The 21,465-nt window shown below is 43.3% G+C and overlaps 1 protein-coding gene across 4 annotated transcripts in view; it reads right to left on the reverse strand.

The window, feature by feature from the left end:
• Pold3 (DNA polymerase delta 3, accessory subunit) overlaps window positions 1-14,156 on the reverse strand; it is a 39,352-nt gene extending 25,196 nt beyond the window's left edge. The window contains exons 1-6 of one of the 4 annotated variants that reach the window (XM_060367643.1): window positions 13,993-14,138; window positions 13,520-13,625; window positions 12,578-12,633; window positions 7,167-7,269; window positions 1,982-2,021; window positions 170-302 (exon numbers count right to left, since the gene is read on the reverse strand). In XM_060367643.1, coding sequence (XP_060223626.1) covers window positions 170-302; window positions 1,982-2,021; window positions 7,167-7,268 — 275 coding nt within the window. In that variant the 5' untranslated portion in view covers window position 7,269; window positions 12,578-12,633; window positions 13,520-13,625; window positions 13,993-14,138. Of the gene's footprint in view, window positions 1-169; window positions 303-1,981; window positions 2,022-7,166; window positions 7,270-12,577; window positions 12,634-13,376; window positions 13,395-13,519; window positions 13,626-13,992 lie in introns of those variants that run through there. The other 3 variants (XM_060367642.1, XM_060367644.1, XM_060367645.1) reach the window with 3 other exon arrangements.
• Between the last annotated feature and the right edge of the window lie 7,309 nt (window positions 14,157-21,465).

The following is a 21,465-nucleotide window of genomic DNA, read 5'->3' on the forward strand; positions in this document are numbered from 1 at the left end:
GGCTGCTATTTTTCACCTTATGATGTACTAATAAAACTAGGCATGTGTCTTACTGCAAGATAAATGGGGTTTTACTAGACTTGGCATTCACTCGTAAGAGGCAGCCACTGTGTAAACACCTTACAAAATCAATTCGTAAAGAAACCCACAAGAACATTAAGGAGCTTACTTGCTGCAGTTCTGCAAATTGCTTTTAAGGATGTCATAGTCGGTGTTGAACAGAGGCCCACTGTCCTTTAGCATAGCTTTCTGGATGCTGTACACATGGATGCTGGCAGTCACAGCTAGCTTGGATTTCACTGCTACAAGTCAACAGGAAAAGCGTCTGTTAATACACAACTTTAGAGCTTGTGGGGACTTTAACAACAAACTCTTCTGCACTAAAACCATTTGCAATCTATGGTGGTCCAAAACTGCACCAGGCCAAACAGCCCCATGGTAAGTATAACATCAAGCCTCTGTCTACAATGCGGACATGACGGCGCTGAGTCAGTTCTAAGTACAGCACCTGTGAGGGTATTACTCATCCAGGGACACTCAGCAAACACTAATTAATGACTGATGATGATTATGATGCTTTGTTTTCAGTCAGTTAAAGATAATTAAGTAATCTCTACCTGAGAAGATTTAGCTCTACTGATAAGATTTAGTCCTAAGTTCCAATGTCGGTTTAGAGAAAGAGCCGAGTTTACAGAGCAAAATCAAGACTATCAACACAGGAGCAAACTGTGGGTCTAAACGGGAAGGCATTATGCCTAACTTGTTGCTTGTCCCCAGTGCCTAGCAGGGAGCTTGGGACATAATAACTACCACATATGACAGAGTTTCTTAACATTTTCTTTTTTGCTAGAGAAATTTTTATGCAACCTTATATATAAAAAATAGGTACACAATTTAAATATTTACTGACAGTAAGTCATAGAGAATTTTATTTTAAAACAACCCTTTGGCATACATATAATTTTATTATTAAAGATTGAAAACAAATTTAATACACTAATGAAACAAGTGTGCATGTTTATTTTTATACAAATAGTTGAAATCCTGGCTGAATATTTAATACTGGAGAATGCAGAACATGTCAATGTTTTTTTTTTTAGCTGATCAATACTTTGCTTTTTATAATCATCAATGCTGACAGTGCCACTACTTTGCAGAAATACATAGTAAAAAATAGAAGAAGTATATTTAGGCCATTTCAGATTGTTAGAAACTCAGTTCTAATCCAAGCTGAAATACACTGATTTTTCTTTTTAAATAAAACTAGTAGCAACTCAAATAGCAATTTTTAAAATCAAATATTCCAAGATAAACACAATCCCCAACCATACTAATCTAATACTTACACAAGGAACAATGCAGAAAAATATTCTGTGGTTTTCATTATTATTTCACTATGTTTCTATAAGTGCACAAAAGTTTGCATCTAGAGTAAAAAGACTACAACTGAGAACATCCAACACAGCATATGTCATACTCAGCCTCAAGCCCAGGCCAAGGCGTTTCGGGGTGTGTTTACTGGCGCTGCACTGCAGGACGGCATGCAGTAAGAGAGCACTCACTGTGTGGTCACACTAAGGCTCTCGTGAGGTCCACGAAGCTCACAGGTGAGCCCTGCCACAAGCCCACAGATCCAGCAAGTCTGATTGTGAATTAAGTCTTGGTTGCTATGAGTTTGGTAATCTTTTTTGCAAGCTCTAGATTTGGCTATTCAATTCCACATGGGGTTACAACACACACATGTCATCTGGAATTCATGACAATTTTTGTGTGTCTTCCATGAATCTTGAAATCCTGTTATACCTGTACTTTATAAATGTCAGATACTATTAACCTTAAAAATGGCAAGTTAGGCAGATTTAAGATTTTAATGTTTCAGAAACCATTATAAAAGGAATATAAAACTCTGGTTAAACAGCCAAACACACTATACAAACTACCCAATCAATGCTGTAAGAGGAAAAGCAGAAAGCTTACTTACCTTCCAGTTTATCTTCTCTCACTACTGCAACCTTGTGGCACTGCAAGGAACAACATTTCATCAACGGTTACAGAACTCCTCAGCCATGAAATTAGAAAAACACTGGGTGCCCTGAAAATACACTAGAGTAGACAGCAGTCTGATTTTTTTTGTTTTTCAAGACAGGGTTTCTCTGTGTAGCCTTGACTCGCCTAGACTCACTTGTAGAGCAGGATGGCCTCAAACTCTTCTACCTACCCCCCTACTGGAATTAAAGACGTGTACCACCACACCAAGCTGTTTGAATTATTTTTAATTTTCATATTTTATAGCTTCTTGAAAAGAGAAACTAAGGTAAATGAGAAGCCAGCCCTAATACTTTTATTAAACAAAACTGCATCTCAAAATAGTGTAAAAACAATTTTTAGTAAATGACTTAATGATAATTAATATATAAACAAGAGTTAGATCTGTCTATTCTTTTTTTTTTTTTTTGTCTATTCTTTTATACTTATAGATTGGTGCCTAACTCAACTGTCATCAGAAAGGCTTCATCCAGCAACTGATGGAAACAGATGCAGAGACCCACAACTAAACATCAGGCAAAGCCTGAGTAATCCTTCAGAAGAGGGGAAGGAGGATTGTTAGGATCCAGAGGGGTCAAGGACACCACAGAAAACTTACATAATCAACACACCTGGACTCATAGGGCTCACTGGGACTGAACAGACAATCAGCCTTCATGGGTCTAACGCAGGCCCTCTGAATATATGTTACAGTTGTGTAGTTTGGTGTTTTTGTGGGACCCTTAGCAGAGGGATCTGGGGCTGACACTGTTGCCTGCTTTGGGGACCCTTTCTTCCTACTGGGTTGCATCACCCAACCTTAATGAGGGAGGTGCCTAATTTTCCTGCAACTTGATATGCCATGTTTGGTTGACATTCCTGGAAGGCCTGCTCTTTTCTGAAGAGAAACAGAGAATGAGTGGATAGGAAGGGGTAAGGTGGGGGGGGGGCTGCAGGTGGGATGTGATATATGAGAGAATAAATTAATAAAAAATTACATCTGTTTCACACCATATGCTTGCATAAGTTCTGGTGAATTAAGAGATTTAAATATAAATAAAAGTATCTATCTATGAACAGAAGAAAATTTGTGAATTCTCCATAACCTAAAACTATCCTAAGTTTTAGGATAAGTTATCCAAGAAAAACTGAAATAATTTTAAAAGGAAAAAAAAAAGCCTTTTAAATAGAAACAACAACAACAAAAAAATTAAACAAAGTACAAAAACAAATGATAAAAAAAAAAAACAATTAAAACTTGCATCACAAAGAATGCTGTAGCTTCACAATATAAAGACAAAGGTGAACTATGGAAAATGAGAGCTTTTAGAGAAAGACACAGAAGTATGAGCAAACAGTTCACAGCCAAAAAACAGCAATGGTCCTGACCCATGACTACAGGTGCTGTATGGAGCCGAGATCTTCATTGACTGTTGGTAAAAATGAGAGAAGTATCTGCCAAGCCCCACTTAGGCCTTAGCCAGCAATGCTGCTTCCAGGAAAATACTAGCAAAAACACAGAAGCCATATCCACGAAGCTGCCCACTGCAGCCCAGCAGTGACAGCCAAGACATCAGTAAGGGCGACTCAACCAACATCTGTGAACGTAGCCCGTGTGTGGCTACAGGGGGAACGTTTCTATTACCGAGTGAAAAGGGTCTTAAAAACTGAGTTCAACACAGGCGTAAAATACGAGAACATTTATCTAAGAAAGGGTAATACAAATGTAATTGCTTCTGTTAAAAGCATATACAAGAACAACAAAAACAGAAAACAAACCAATCCAATAGTCAGCTACACAGAACAGGGGGGAAAACTGAGTTTAAATAGATCTTGAATTGATAAATTGCACAATGAGGGATTGGGTGATTTAAACAGTATATAGCCTACAGAAAAAAAAAATCCTTCAAAAAAACCTCTTGAACAATTTTCAGTAATTGTTAGTAAAAACATTCATTTTCTCCTCTAAATCTCATATTTGGCTAAAGCAACATGTATCTATGTCAATGTTAGGAACCACCAAAATTCATACTATAGAAGTGCAATATAAAAATCAAGCTAGCTTTTTGTTTGGCTGGTTGGTTTTTAGGAGACAGAAACTTACACTATGCTCAGACTGGCCTCAAACTCAGTAATCCTCCTGTCTCAGCTTCTCAAGTACTGCCAATTACTGTGTGATGCTAGCCATGTTTTACATCAAAGTAAATGTTTGGGTGTTTATGTTAGGCAAGTGCTCTACCAATGAGCTATCTCCCTAATACTTCTAATACTTCAAAAGAAGTTTTTCAAAATGTAGTCATAAATATGAATTATGAAAACTCATGGGTTTTTTATGTTTTCCCTTTGAAAAATTAAGCAGAGAAATAGCTCAGTTGCTAAAATGCTTGCCATGCAAGTGTAAAGATCTGAGTTTAATTCCCAGCATCCATGTAAAAAAATGGGCATGGTAGCACCACTTAAAATTCTAGTAGTGCTGGAGACACGAAGAGAGCAGGATCCTGGAGGCCGCTGGACAGCCAGCCAAATCAGCACACTTCAGGTTCCAGTGAGACACCCTGGCTCAAAAATCACCGTGGAGAGCTGCTGAGGAACACTAACAATACAGCCTCTGGCCTGCACAAGTGTATGAACACCCACACCCATACGCATGCGTGTTTGCACACATACACACGTACTTACACACACCTGCATGATCACATGAACTGAACATTCTGCAAAACTGCCCATTAAAAATTGCAAGGCTTACCCCGCTGCACCCAAAGGCATTAGGAACTAAGCATTAAAACACTGCAGATTTCTAGTGCAGCTTCAGGTCAGTAACGAACTCATCCCTAAGGAAATGATCTAGACAGCCAGGCAGTGCAGTATGGCTAGGTGCTCCTGTGCTTGGGGCTACTGAAACGCACAGGCGCAGCGGTGGACATGCCACCGTGCTGTGCTACACCAGTGCTGATCAGGTGGGCGCTGACAACTGCAGCGAGCGCCTGTCAGGGTGAAGGTCCCAGCAAGTGCAGCCTCACAAACCCGGTCACCTTTTAGAATTTTATTTTGTGTTTTGGAGAGAGGTCGTGACCAGGCTGGCATCAGAATCTTGACTCTCCTGCATCAGCCTCCCACATGCTAGAATTATAAGCATGTGTGGCCACACAAGGCGCCAATCAGCGTTCTTATGGAGGCCAGGTGTGGTGATTTATACCCGTTACCCAGCACTAGACAGAGGCAGGAGGATGGCTGAATACGATCAGCCTAGTCTATCAGCCAGGATACACGGTGAGAACCGTCCTTTTTAAAAAACTCTTCACAGCAAGATTCCAACTTAAAACTTGACTATTTTGAAACCTCTGGTAAATTAATAATAAATTAGGTAATTTAAAAAATCATTCTCAGGGCTGGAGAGATAGCTCAGTGGTTAAGAGCACTGTCTGCTCTTCCAAGGGACCTGGGTTCAACTCCCAGCAGCCACATGGCAGCTCACAACTGTCTGTAAGCAGTTAGTTCCAGGTTGTCTGACACCCTCACGCCAATGCACATAAAATTAAAAAAATAAATAATTTATTACAAAAAATCATTCTCAACTAAAAATCACTACATAAAAAGCTAAGGAGAACTTGTAATGACAAGCCCTTGTAATTAACAAGAACCCACTAAACAGTGGTTCTCAACTTGTGAGTAGAGACCTCTTTGAGGGTTGCATATAAAAAATCCTACATATCAGATGTTATGATTCATAACAGTAGCAAAATTACAGTTAGGAAATAGCAACGAAAGAATTTTATGGTTAGGGGTCACCACAGCATGAAGAATTGAATTAAAGGGTCGCAGCATTAGGAAAGTTGAGACCTACGGCTGACTACAGTTGAGAATTTCAAATAGCATGCCGACATGAAAAGAAAATCCTGGCTGAGAATGCAGGGATCTGATCCCAAAGTTTTGTTTCTCCTCAGATGTTACCAAATCCACCTAAGAGCTTTAAATTTCATGTGCTTGGCACTCTTGTTAAAAAACAAACCCAGTCAGTACTACGGTAAATGAAGTTAAGGTTGTAAACTTAGGACTTCAGTGGATCTCCAAGAAAGGACCCTGGTCCTGGGACTGATGGCAGTGAGACACAAGTATCTTCAGAGAGGCTCAAGGACAGTCATGCATTGGACAGGAAGCCAGTGTGAGGATTATGAATGGTCCCAGGACTCAGTCTGGAGCAAGAGGTACAAGACAACAAAGTTTCTGGTGCTCTGTAAGGCCTAAAACAACAAAGTGACACCTGGACCGACCCCTGAAGAGGACTTGGAAGTCAAGAGGAGGTCAACAGTCCTGAGACTGCTTTGTGGTTGAGATGAAAAAGCAACAGTCCCCTATGTTGGCACTCTAAATGCAGACAGCACTAGAAAAGAAAAAGATCAGGGGCCTAAACATACCCCAGCCCAGGCCTCTGGACTGTACCAGCACCTAGGTCTCATGCCTACGCCCCAGGGGCCACACTAAGTGACCTTTAAAACCTAGTAAAAGTGCTCAAATTAAAAGTAAGGTCAGGTCAGCTAAACTATCTTTTTCCTTCTTTCCAATTACCTTCTTTCTTTCCTTCCTTCCTTCCTTCCTTCTTTCCTTCCTTCCTTCCTTCCTTCCTTCTTTTTGTTTTGTTTTCCGAGACAGGGTTTCTCTGTATAGTCTTGGCTGACCTAGACTCACTTTGTAGACCAGGCCGGCCTCAAACTCAGAGATCGTCTATTTCTGCCTCCCCAAGTGCTGGGATTAGAGGCGTGTGCCATCACGTCCAGCTAGCTAATTTTTCTTTTCTCCTTTTTTTTTTTTTTTAAACTCCTGAATTTGTGGCTTGAAATTTGAACAGAATGAAAAATCAAGTACCAGTGTCCTTAATATATATTCAGGAGAAAAAAAAGAGGTTCAAGGAAAAGCCACTCTCTAATGTCTCATTTCCTAAGTAATTAATAATGATAGTCTCTTCATCACAGCTAAGATATTACCTAAACTTTCCTGAGTGTCAGAGTTAGTTTAAAATTTCAAAATGCTCCCTGTTCTCAAGAGGTACTTTCAAGCTCCAGAGCACTCAATTCTGCTCTTTCTCCTGTTCTTTTTAACGCTGTTTATGTCTCACACACGAGGCTCGGTACAAGAGAACTTACAGAATGTCCGTTCTGTGTAAGACTGCCAGACACCAAGTAGGTAACATTCAGCTGAGCTCCCGAATTTTCTTTCCGCTTCTTTTCAACATATTCATAGAGCATCCTGTTCCAAACAAGACAGAAGGGACTCATTAGTATGCATCTTCACCTCAACTCCTGATTCTTGACTTAGAAATCATATATACGAAATCTGGCAGTTTTCTAAATAGCACAATTTTACTTAGCAGATTTCTGGAAAAAAAAAAAAAACAACAACAAAAAAAACCAAACAAACAAAACAACAACAACAACAAACAAACTTTAGATGAAGCACAGGATTAGAGCCAACTTGTTTGAGTTGGCTCAGTGACCCAGGAAGTAACTGAGATAATATGCCAGGAGGGGCAGAACCCATTGACAAACAGTGGCAATGATTAAGTCGCAGATACAAAAATGAGTTATCAGATACGGCATCCAGCAGAAAGTTTTCTAGGTTTCCTGTCTTGAGGCATAAAGCAAAAGTGTCATTACTACATGAATAATTCTTGTAACCTGAATTCGTACACTGTCTACAAGCCTCTATTCTCAAACTGTCCTATATGTACTTTTAGGGAATGGATATTTGAGGTTTTCAGTCATTCTAAGATCACTACTTTAAACATTTCAAGCTTTCACATACATCATGACAAATCTATATCCACCTTTGATACTACTGAATTACTGAGAATCAGAGGTTTCAAGACCATAGAAGATAGCAGGTGCTTACACCATCCAACATCCAAAACATCCATTAACCAGATACAGCCACACACTAAATGCAGATATGTTGCTTACAGTAAAATCCTTACTCACTTTTGTCCTAACCACCCAAAATACTACCTACCACTGATAACCTAGAGTTTAAAACAATGAAAAGATGGACATCTTTATTTCAAGAAATTTAGCAAGCTTCTACACATCATACTTCAGTTGATAATAGCCAGTAAGTCAGAAATTCTGAGAGCTAGGTATGGTGGTACATGCCTTTAACCCTAGAGGGAGAAACAGGTGGATCTCTGCAAGTTCAAGGCCAGCCTGGTCTACTCATCAAGCTACAGTTCACCCAAAGCTATGTAAAAATGCTTGCCCCCCCCCCCAAAAAAAAAGGCCAAAGAAAACCTCAACCTCTTTTTGATCACTTCCCCCTAATGGGACTGCCCTACCAGGCCAGGAAGACAAACTCAGTCCTCATTGAATAGATGAGCTTTGGTTTCTGGGTAGGGAGACTCAGAATAGGGGAGAGGAGATACAGGAGGGAGGGTGGGACTGGGAGGAGAAGAAGAAAAGAAAGGCCGGCCTTGTGTAAATTGAGATGTAAGTTGAATTAATTAATATCAAAAGAGAAGAAAACCTCAACCTCTCCGCTGATCACTTCTCCAGATGGCCCCTCTCAGCTTCCAGGAGCCCTACCCAGAGTCTCTGCTGCTACAAGTGCCCCAGTTGTTTCCTGCAGTTTCAGTGCTCTCCTTTCCTCAGCTGCGGGTGTTGTCTTCAGCCATCTTCCTACTTTGGTTTAGTACAACCATCCACTCCAGTTTGCCCGAGTCTGAGAAGTTTCCTGGGACATGGGATATGGTCAATCTCCTGTGGCTATTTTACTCAACCGTGGCTTCATTTTCCCTGATGGCATCATCATTTGTCCAAGCCACCTTAGCCAGAAGTCTAGGAGTTATTACTCTTTGCTTCTTATTCAGTGAGTTGCCAAGTCTCAGGAGCTCTCCCTTTCAACTATTCTTGATGCTATCCCCTCCAAACCTTACTAGACTACTTAATTCCAAGCATCAACTGTACCCTCTTCTCACCGTCATTATCTGAGGTTGTCACAGTGAACACACATCAGTAAAAAAAAGTCAACAGATTCAAAAATACATTAAAACTTTACTGCGCAGCCACTTGTGTTCTAAGCAGTGAACAAAGGAGTCAAAGCGCCTGCCCATTTGGACCAGCCAAAAGTTCACACTCTCTTTCCTAGAGCGTAAACCTGAAATTGGTAGGAACTTAAATCCTAGAGATCTGCCCACCTATTCTTAATCCTAGGGAGGCAGAGGCCTCTGTTTGCGGCCACCCTGGCTTTCATAGAGAATTCTGGGCCAACGAGGGCTATGCAGGTCTCATTCACCTAATTCATCACTGAGACCAAAGCTCAGTTACTACCTCCTACTCCAAGCCTTCTGCAACATGAACAGCCCAGAAGAGGACCTCCACCCCGAGTGCTAACAGAGCTATCCCATGATACCTGCCACTTAGTTTGTACGGCTGCCTTTCCCACAGACCACAAGTCACGCAAATGCAAAGTGTGGCCCAAACGCCAGTTGTGTGGATTCTTCCGCCTTGTGCTTTCATGTCTCCTCCACTGCAATGATTTGTCAGAGGGTGGATGGTGTGGCAGACTCCTGACTATTTATGCTAGTTAGGATAACACTAACTGAAGAGCAAACAGGCCAGTAGCATGTCCAAGATATTCTGGAACATGGCAGCCAGATGCAGTCTTGTCTCCTTATCAGTTCTAAGCATAGAAGTTGCTTCACTTCATATTCAAATAACCACCATTGAGATGAATAAAGCACAGCCAGTTGTGGTACTCAACACCTTTAATCCCAGCACTGGGAAGGCAGAGGCAGGCAGATCTCCAACACGAGGCCAACCTAGTCTGCATACAGAATTCCAGGCCAATTAGAGCTAACAGTGAGGCCCCGTTTACAAACAGACAATGAATACTCTTGTATGTGTCCATTCCCAAAGTTACTGCAGCTCACAGGTTTGGGCCAAGGCTGATTTGGGGCAATCTTGGTAAAAATACGTCTAGCTGGGCGACGCCTGTAATGCCAACGCTCAGGGAGGCAGAGGCAGACAGACCTCTGTGAGTTCAAGGCCAACCTGGTTGAGTCCAGAACAGCCAAGGATACACAGAGAAACTCTGTCTCGAAAAAACACAAACACAAAACAAAACAACAGGTCTAAATTTACTTCTGGGCTAATAGTTTCAGGTCTTAAAAGCCTAAACTACACAGCTAAAATCAGTCTCCTACACCCATATAATGTTAACTCAAATAAAGCCAAGTCAGTCTGCTCTAGAGATCAGGGGCTTTCTAAGACATGTGCCATGTTGTTCTTGCTCAAAGAAGGCTCCCGCCACCCAGGGGCAGGACAAACAAGGAAGACATGTAACCCAACATGCATCCGCAAATGACTAAGCAATTCCTGAGATTTAGACAACAGAGCAAAACATTCTACCATTAATTTAAAAGCCGTCTTTTCTCTTTTGGCCTAAAATTAGATGTTTTACTGAAGAAAAAAAAAAAGGGGGGCAGAATGCAAAGACAACACCCGGCTTCCTAAGCACTCTCTTTACTTTCACTTAAATACTCTATCCTTTTTCAGTACGTAGGATGTGTGTTTGTGTACATACATGCAACAGCTTAAGACCAGAAGAAGGCCACCTGCGAGGGTCTGTTCTCTTTCTGCTAAGTCCCCAGAGCTGAACTTGGGTCATCAGGCTCAACAGCAAGCACCTTGGCTTACTTGAGCCATCTCATTGGCTCCAGCTCTTAAACCCTAAACTATAAGACAGTTAATGTCAAACACATGTTGACCTGTATCATACCCCTCAGTTGGCAATGTGACACACTCAGGAATAGGAAACCTGAACTGGGGAATTGCCTCCATTGGATGGGCCTATGGGCATGTCTGTAAGGCATTCTATTAATTGTTAGTTGATGTAGGAGGGCCCAGCCCACAGTGGGCAGTATCATTCCTGGGCAGATGGTTCTGAATGGTAAGGAAGGTAGGTAGCTATGCTGTGCCCCCTCGTGGTCTCTGCTTCAGTTCCCGCCTCTAGGTTCTTGCCTCATAAGACAAATACACTCTTTCCTCTCCACACTGGTGTCAGTCAGTGTTTTATCACAACAGAAACATTATGAAAACATGGGCCAAAATTAGCGTAACAAACACATGTGAAAACATGAAGCTCTAAAGACAACAAGCACATAAAGCTAGAAGCAAGACTGTTCAGTCCATTTAATAAAAGTTACTTTTCTGTTGCTGTGATCAAAGACCATGACAAAAGCAACGTATGGAATAAAGCTTTTTTGGGTATACTGTTCCAGAGGGATAAGAGCCCATCATGGAAAAAGCGTGCCAGGCAAGGGAGGTTGAGCAGGAAGCTGAGAGCGCCCATCTTCTTTTTTTTTTTTTTTAATTTATTCATTTCTTTATTTTATATATATGAATGGTCTGGGTTTTTTTCATGCATGCCAGAAGAGGGAATCAGATTCCTTATACATGGTTGCTGGGAGTTGAACTCAGGACCTCCAGAAGAGCAGTCAATGCTCTTAACCACTGCACCATCTCTCCAGCCCGCGCCCATCTTCTAATGCAAGCATAAGCACAAAACAGAGAATATGGGAATGAGGTGGGTTGAGACCACTCAAAGCCTGCCTCCAGTGACGTACTTCCTCCAGCACGACTGCACCTCCTGAGCCTCCCCAAACAGTGCTGCCACCTGGAGACCAAAAGTTCAAATATATGAGCCTACAGGGGATCATCCTCATTCAAACCACCACAAAAATCGATGTTTTACGGGGGATCATCCTCATTCAAAGCACTACACAAGCGATGTTAACCGAAGACAAGGCTGCAAATAAATCCAGTTAAATTATCACAACACATTTGTATACAAGTCCACTGACCTAAAAAGAGAAAAACTGGGCTGGAGAAATGGTGAAGAGGGTCAAGTCCTGCCATGCAAGCACGAGGACCTGTGTTCAGATCCCTAGAACCCAAGCAAAGCTAGAGAAAGTAGCCTATTTCTGTAATTCCAGCCCTCCTGTGATGACAGGGAGACAGGCAGAAGAGTCCTCAGAAGCTTGCGGGTCAACCAGTCTGGTGGACACAACAGAGAATAACAAGTGATCTAGCTCCAAAAAGTTCAAAAGGGAGGGATGAAACCAGCTTGTCCTTTGACCTTCCCGTGTGTTCTGTGCCTATGTGCATCCACATGAACATACATGAACACACAAACACAATTAAAAAGTAGTGAAAGTAATATTCTTTTCTATTAACCCAGAGGTAAAAAGTCATTTCTAACCCGACAGTCCTGTAAGAATTAAAAATGAAGTGAAAGTTTTCTTTAAGGGGCTGGCTGGGAGTTTGACTATGCTCCAGGGAGTAGATGGGCAACAAACACAAAAACACAGCCTGGACTTGTGATTTTTGTTTTCTTTTTCCGGGGGCAGGGAGAGTCACAAGTGTAGGGAGTAGACCTGGGATAACTGGGAAGTGAGTGTGATCAGGTTGCACAATGTGAAATTCACAAATCAAAATATTATGCTGGAAAAATAAGTAACAAAAGAAACATCCCAACATCATTAAAATTAACAGAAAACTGGACTTACTGCTTGGCCTGGTTAACATGAACCCCTAATGTATAGCTTAGCCACTTGTAAGTCACCTGAAAGAAAAAAAAAAGTTTAAGGGTTTATTAGACGCTTCCAGGGTACAGATAAGTGCCAAGAGCCTGCTCAAAGATTCTTATTCCTGGATGATTATGTCCTGTAAACTACACTCGCTATCACTTAGAAGAGCCATCTAGTGACAAGATTATCTTACAAGTACTCAGATGCTTCACAGATTGGTTGGTGCAAATGAATCTACAAAGGTGGGTCAGAGGCATGGCTCTGCAGGTAAAAAGGCTTGCTACCATACCCCTAAGAACCTAAGTTTGATCCCCTGGATTCATATGGTGGAATGGGAGAACTGGTCCTCTGACATCCATTCTCTCATTCTCTCTCTCACACACACACTAAATGTAACAGAAAAAACCTGTTTTAAGAATCTACAACGCCAAGCCAAATATAAGCAAAGACTATTTCACTCACATCCCTTGTTTTATTTTATGCCTTCTGACACTCGTCTTTGAGAAGCCAACTAAAAATTATCTTCAAACCTACAACTCCTCGGGAAACTAGCAGCTGTACGAACGTTAAGAGGAACAGGTGGCGTGGGGGCCAGAAAAATGAGTAAAATGTGGTATCGGGGGTTATCAAGCCTCCATCCTTCCTTGAGCCGGTTTGTCCATTCTGTTTCTTCCAATTCTAAACGATACATTCCAATACGAAGACCAATAAAGACTGGGCAGAGGCGGGGTGGCATGGGAGAAAGAGCCAGACCTAGGATTCAAGATCTACCCCTTACCAATGTCCCTTACTAATAAACAGGTCAGTTTGCTTCTTTGCTTCAAATCCCACCTCCAGGTATCCCTTGAAGCAGCAGCCTGGAGGGAGGTATGGGGTGACTGTAACCACCCAGTCCCAAACAAACTATGTCCAAGGGCTCACAATGGCAGTCTCTTCTCGTTCAGTTTTCTCTTGGTCTTCACACCAGCACAGAGGGGCGGGTCAACTTGCTTTCAATATTTAAATATACAGGAAGAGGAAATCACCTCTGGAGAATAAACCACCAGATCAGGCCGTCCTGTCTCAACTGCACATTCGGGACTCGAGGGGCCCACCGCCCCCGACAGGGCAAGCGGGAGGAGGCCTCACGACCCCACCTGCTTCCCTGGCTCCGCGCCCCGGCGCCCGCACGCCCGCCCAAGGCCGGCGAGCTTCGGCGCGCGCAGGAGGCTCGGCCCGCAGGTCCTGTCCGCCACCCCGGGGCGCTCCGTGTTGACCTGCACCCCGTCCCCGGCCGGTCCCCATGAAGCCACAGCCCCGGGGTCGAGACCCCCCCGGCCGCCCTGGCAGGCCCAGGACCCCGCACACCCGCCCCGCGCGCCCGCACCCGCCTCCCCCACGTCCTAGATCCTCACGATCTTGTTCTGGTCCGTGACGAACTCGTCTATGTTTTCTAGATACAGCTGCTCCGCCATGGCGTTGCGGCTTCCAGTCCTGCGCTCAGCCCCAGCCGCGGCCGCAGCTCCCGCCGGCGGGAAACGGCTTCGCTCACTCTCGGGTCACGGGTCGTCTCCCACGGCAACCGAGGAGACGCGCTACGGCGGCGGAGGAGGGCCAAACCATTAAGAGGCCAGCCAGGGCTGACGTACGCGAAAGCTGGCTCGAGAGCGGAAGTGAGGCGTGAGAGCCCGGTTATCTGCGTGCACCTCGCAGCTTTCCGGTCTTGGAGCTCTCCATTCTCCGCTCTATCCCTAGTAAGAGCCGGCTTGGTGGCGCTGTGGAGAGATTGGAATGCTGCGGGTCCAGGGACTAGTTATCTCAGGCTAGTTCTAGCGCTCTGGAGCCTTCCTTACCCGCTTCTGTATGGTATTAACACCTTGTGACTTAATGGGCAGAAACTTTTTGCAGTCTATTAACTTAGCAGATAGATTCCACCAACCCAGAAGCTAAGGGTGTGGTCAGACAGCATATTGAGCCTTTAGGAAAACTTTCCCAATGTGGATGTACCTCCCTCTGTGGATGTTTTTTAAACTTGCCTTGATTTGTGACTTTCACTGTTCTTTGGGACTATGAAAACTTCGTGAAACTGCTTCCACATTGGAACATGGAATTTGGGGTAGCCTAAATATGGGTTCCCAGGCCATGGTCACTCTGCATTGCTCCAGAATAAACTATTTCCTTAAAGAACTATGGTTTCTGCATCAACACTGAAGCAAAATGGGATGCCCCATCCTTGCCATTTGATATTTTGTTCAACAAGAAATTTAAATGGATGTTCTCTTGTGTTTCTTGATGCTGGGGCACAGCAGTGGGCAATAGTGACAGAAGAGATGGATAAAGGCCTGCCTGGTAGAATCTCTCAAAAACAAGAGAGTGGTGAAGGCTTTCCAGAAGGGGAGGGCAAGGAAGACCGTCTCAGATTGTTCGAGCTACTAAAATGTCAGGAGAAGAGGCCAGTGGAGAGAAGAGACTTGGGAGGAGGCAGTTCCTGCTGTGTCTACTAAGCTGTGAATTGGGGCCACACACCAAGAAAACACACATGCACGCATGCATGCACGCACGCACACAGTCAATCCTTAATACTAGCCTCTAGACACTGTAGTTCAATCCTGTATCGTAGTGGATAAGAAACTGTAGAGGTAAACTGACTGGGTTTGAATCCTGATTCTGCTACCTGTTTTAGGTAAGTTATTTAAGAGTCTGTTTATTCATCTGTAAGGTGGGATTAAGAACTTCAAAGGTTTGCTGCAGTATGAATTCATATAGGACATAATTTGCAAAAGCTTACAAAGGGCCGCATGCTGAGGTGCCGAGGTGTTGGGAGTGGAGCTGTGATCAAGAGGACACATGAAGCTTACATTCTCCAGACATGGAAGTGAGGCGGAGTGGTCTCTAGAACGGTGGTGTGTGTGCCTGACGCCAGCAGAGGCAGGTGGATCTCTGTGGGCTAGAGACCAGCCTGGTCTACCTAGCAAGCTCCAGCCTAGCCAGAGCTACACAGTGAGAACTTGTGTCAAAACACAAACAAACAAGCAAAACAATGTGGTAGGAAGAGGGAAAACTGAAAAGACTTCAGGATTTAGATTTTCTTTTAGAATCAGGAGGAGGGAACGTTGCTGATTAGATGAGGAAGTGGACAGAAGATAGGAAGCGTGGAGAGTGACTAAATAGAGACCTGATCTTTGGGTCGACCAGGAGTTTCTTGGGAGATGCTGAAAGAGCAGATGAGAAGTCAAATCATTCTATTTGACTGGAGTCATAAATGAGATAATACACACAAGGTCTGCAAACTGTGTCGCCACAGTCACACTAAAAATAGTTAGCAACTATGCCATCACATAACAAACATATTGAGCAAATGCTTTTAAAGTGATGCTTTATTTAGCCTCATAGAAACCTAGCAAATGGATTGTGTGGGACTCATAGAGAACCGTAGCTAGGAAATGCTAGTAAATGAACCTAGGACCATGTCAGGGATATTAACGTTTTGTCTACAAATTCACTGAAAGGTTTTAGGGCCAAAAATAAAGCAGAGAAGAGTATCCCTTGGGATTTTCCCCTCCACAAAGTCCAGGTGAAGAAAGTCTTTTGGCTCATGTATATTCCTCAGATAACAATTATTTATCGAGGACCTTATATGTGGTGGGCATCCCTAGTAGTGGCCCTATTCCTCAAGTAGCCTTGCTAGATTTTACTATCCCTTCACACATGCCCGTTCATACACACATACAAAAAAATGAGGCCCCATTTGCAATCGGCTTTACGCTGTTAATGGGAAGAGTGATTAGGAAACACTCTATATGGACTTGGAGACAAGCCTTGCTTAAACAAAGACTATTTTAAATATGATCTTGGGGCCAGAGAGATGGCTCAGCAGGCATAGGGCTTGCAGCACAAGCCTGATGACTTGAGTTCAGGCCCAGGAAGCCACATAAAGATGGAAGGAAAGAACTGGTTCCATGGAGTTGCCCTCTGATCTCCACACGCCGTGATTCACCCAGGCCTTCACACATGCACACAATAATTAAGATTTCAAAATTACTGTCGTCATAATTCCATAACACCCACATATACTAGACTCTCAATAAATGTCTTTTGGCTTCAGTTCAGTTACAGTGAAGGCAAGGAGACCTGAGAGGAAAATAGCGTTGAGAAACAAGGATAGCTGAGATGTGTCCACTATGACTTACCATTTATTGAATGGGCGAGTGCCACATTAGACTTTGTTTTTAAACATTCTCATACAATCTCTTCAATACTCCAGGATGTAAGTATTACCTATATACTCATATGCTTGAATAGATGTCACATAACTTAAATCTTCACCTCAATTTTATAGAAATTGTTCACAGTTAAGTAGTTTGCAAGTGAGGGAAATGTGCTTCTATCCCACGTATGCCTAAAGCCCACCTTATCAATACCATACTGATTTTAGTGGTAACATTGGGCTGCCTTTTGTTCTTTTCCTTGTTTTTTTTTTTCTTTCATCTAACGGTTTGACTTTTTTCATATCTATATAATTTTTATAATCAGAGATAACAGAAAAAAAGTAAAGTAAAAGTAAGCAATGTAAAATCAATTTGTTGTCTTATTCCAGATATCTGAAGTGTTTTCTATATTTGAGACATAAAAAGCAACTCTTCACAAAGCAACAGAGCTGCCATTTCTGCCTACCCTTTCCATGGCACAACTTTAAAAGAAAACAATTTTACTCCATCTGTCTTAAGGATAAAGATTAACATCAGTGTGTCATGATGGGAATTCAGCAGTAGTCTAGAAACCAGGGCAAGCAATCAGTCAGCCTAAGAGCTAAAGGCGGCCAGACAAAACTTAAGCCTGTTAGTGTGGGGTTACACCAGCAGTGGGAGCCATAGGATCAGGACTCAGCAGAAGATTGACATCAGATACAGAAGGCTGACCCTCCTTTCTCCTCCTTTTCATTCCTGCATTCATCAGAGCTGTGAGTGGGAATGAAGTCAGGCCTCAGTATTGGACAGGGTGACAAGCATTCTACTATGTGCAGTCAGGATCCCCAGACCCAGTTACAAGGAAGGGGCAGGCCTTTGATAGGAAGCAGAGGCCTGGAGGATGGATTCAGGAACCCCACCCTGGAACACAGGCCTAACTGACACAAAACATCTCTAGATTTCAATGCATTCAGCACCTATTGCCTGTATACCAAGCCTTATATAACTAATAGGGACACAACATGGAGTTTACAGTCTGGAGTTACAACTGGATGCAATTTTAGAACATCGCATGGTACCATGGAAACCCAGAGGAAGTGGCTATACTAGCTTAAAAATAAGAAATGTGGAGACCGTTTTGAACTTGGGTATCTGAGACACCCAAGTGTCTATACTTGGGTATAGTGAAAAGACTATCTTTTCACTATAGGCAAAATATGTAAGAAAGAAACTCAGAATATTGTCTTTATTATGCCACATTAACAATGCATAAGAAGCCTGCATTTCCTCTTTCCAAAAGGGTTCTTCTAGGGGTTGGAGAGAAGGATCAGCAGTTAAGAGCACTGCCTGCTCTTCCAGAGGGCCTGGGTTGGATTGTTAGCACCTACATGGTAGCTAACAACTGTTTCTAATTCCAGGTGATCTGATGCCCTCTCCTGACCTCTGTGGGCACTGCACACAAGTGGCACACAGACATGCAGGCAAGGTAGCCATACACATAAAATTAAAGCACAACGAAACTTAAAACAACAACAATAACAACAGAGTTCTTTTCAACACGTATAAAACCTTGGCGCTGGCATGTAAAGCCGCCAAGGCCAGGACAAATCAGCTTCGGGACAGGAGCCCAAGGGACAATGAAATAAGCTTCCAAGTACTTGTTTTAAAAGACCATATCAGCATATCAATGTAAAAAGAAAAACACTCTGTTACCAAACCTAAGTGTGTGAATCAAGAGGACCCATAGTTTCTGGTTCTTTCACATCTGCACCACCCATCATGCCTCTGATTTCACTCACACCCATCTGCTTCTTTGGTCCCCAGAAATCCATGTGTCTGTTTTTAAAAAATATTCTATTGTATTCTGTTGCAGCCTGCTTTTTGAGACAAAGCTGCAGCCATCTTTGTATTCAGCTTCCATTTTGTTTCTAAGGTAAAATTAAGTTCAAAATTTTAAACTTTCCAACTCTGCTTCTGGAAGCGATTGTTCATAGCAGGCACTAGCAGACCCTTCCAGAGGGTCGAGCTGACCTTATATTTTACTATGATTCAATAGTGCTATAACTCATGCTTTATTATCTATTCACTTGGATACACTCTGGTTGCACCCTTATCTACACACCTGGCTGGCTACACTTTGGAAGACCCTAAGCTCTACCTCACTTACCTCACTTAGGACCAATCGGCTTAAAGGTCAGCTGACAATACTTTGTCTAGTTAGCCAAAAACGTAATGTTGCTTTGTACTGCCTCCTCATGTATTTTGTATTTGGTTCTTTCTTTAAAAACCCTCCTGTGAGAATTTGTAGATGTCACAGGTAGGCTCCCGAATCTTTCCCCGGATTGATCAGCTTGGAAAAGGCGTTCTAATAAACCATCCGTATCTGAGACTGGAGTCTTCGTGGCTATTCTTATTCTAGAACTATTCTTTTTTGTTACTGTTTGTTTGTTGGTTTTGAGACAATGTCTCACTATGTAGCTTCGGCTGGACTGGAACTCCCTCTGTAGATTAGGCTGCCCTTGAACTCAGAGCTCTATCTGGTTCTGCCTCCCAGTGCAGGGATTAAAGGTGTGTGCCATTACACCCAGTCCTTATTTTGTTTTTAATTGTTTGTATATGTGTGTGAGTGTACATGTGTGCAGGTACCCACAGAGGCCAGAAGAGGGCACTGGATTCCCTGAAGCTGGAGTTACAGGCAATGGCTTCTGGGGACCGAAATAAGTTCTCTGAGCCATCTCTCCAGCCCTCAAATGCCTATTTTAATAACTTAGACATTTATGGAGAAAAAACAGCCAGTGGCTCCCATCCCATCTTCCATCTGCTTTGAATATTGTTTTTCCCTTGCTCCTTTCACTGGAGGGCTTGGAGAAGGCTTTGGGAAGACCACATTAAGGGAAAATGAGCAGGAATCCCAATTGGAGCTTTCCAGTAGTAGGCTGTAGAACATGCCTGTACTTAGATACAGGCTTGGATTAGCAACCTGACAGTCATGCAGGGTAAAGGGCAATGAGTAGGATTAGATTTCCCAGGAAGCGGAAGACAGGACCTCAGAGAAGACCAGCAGTTAAGGAACAGTGAAGAAGAATCCTAAAAAGGGAACTGAAAGGGAGAAGGAGCCCGGGGCGGGGTTGGGGGGGATCCGCTCACGTGGTAACAAAAGGAGAAGGGGGTTTGTGTTACCCTCCCCATGTCACTGGAGAGGGTCTAAGAGGAATGTGCTGGGCTTGGGCTCAGTAGCTGGGGCTCTGTGAAGTGAGAGATAAGGAAGAGTGGAAAGACCTGGAGACAGGATGGAGACCACTTAGCCAGGTGGAAAGGAAGAGCTGGGCGGGGCTGTGGAGGGCCCTGCGGCTACTAGCAAATCTGCTCCTCCCCTAGAGGAAATTCAACAGCTGTATATGTTAGAAAATGCCTTTGTACTGGCTGGTTTCCTGTGTCAACTTGACACAATTTATGGTCATAACAGCCCCGTGGCACATGCCTGTAATCCCAGCACTTTGGGAGGCAGAGGCAGGTGGGTTTCTGTGAGTTCAAGGTCAGCCTGGTCTACAAAGTGAGTCCAGGACAGCCAAGGCTACACAGAGAAAGTCTGTCTCAAAAAACAAACAACAAAAAGACAGTCATGGGCTGGATAGATGGCTCAGGGGATTAAGAGCAATGGCAGTTCTTCCAAAGGTCCTGAGTTTAATTTTCAGCAACCACAGGGTGGCTCACAACCATCTACAGTGAGATCTGGTGCCCTCTTCTGGGGTGCAGGCGCACATGCAGGCAGAACATGGTATACATAATAAATAAATCTTAACAGAAAAAAAGAAGACAGTCATGATGAGCATTCTGTGGGCACCTTCACATGAGGTTGAGGCACCCAACTATTTGACAACATGACATTTTAATCTACAAAGTCTATGAAAACCTGCATGATCTAGTTACAAGGAAATCACATGCACACATACACACAATCAAACAACAACAACAAAGCCTCATACTGTTTTAAGTAACTTCATCTATCCCCATGCCTGACGGAGGGGTCTCAGTCAGAGACTCTAGATGCAGGAACTAAAGGCCAGAATCTGCAAGAGTGTGGCAGTCAGTAAAGGCCTGGTTCCCATGGAATGAGATATCCTCAAAAGACCTTTTTATTCCGAACCCCAGCCCCCTACTTGGCCATAGATGGCACGGGGTAGGCCCTTAGCAAATATTTGTTAGTAGATAACTGAATGGATGGAAGGATGAAGCTGAATTGCATATTGTTCTGCTCTACAATCCCTTTTGTTGAACTATAGAATATTGTTTGTGGAAGGCGTTGTTTCCTTTTCCTTCCACCACTGAAATTCTTTTATAGTCTGTTATCAGAGTAACCATTATTGATAAGCTAACTGGGGAAATCCAGCTTACTTCAAGGTCCCGGTGACCAGATATGCAGGGAGATAGATGGCCAAAAGGTACAACAGTTGGGACCCAGTCCAGGTCCTAACCTGGCTACAAGGCCCACTGCAGCTGGAGGCCCCAGATGGTGGTACCAGAAGTCTCCCACACACAGAGCCTTTACATGAAGCAACTTGGAGACGCAGACTGTGGGGCTGGAGATGGACTGCTCTTGCAGAGGACCCTGGTTTGCTTCATAACACCCACATTGGATGGCTCAGAAACCCCTGCAATTCCAGCTCCAGAGGATCCCGTGTCCTCTTCTGGCCTTCATGG

This window comes from Meriones unguiculatus, chromosome 14, assembly GCF_030254825.1.
Source record: "Meriones unguiculatus strain TT.TT164.6M chromosome 14, Bangor_MerUng_6.1, whole genome shotgun sequence".
NCBI lineage: Eukaryota > Metazoa > Chordata > Mammalia > Rodentia > Muridae > Meriones > Meriones unguiculatus.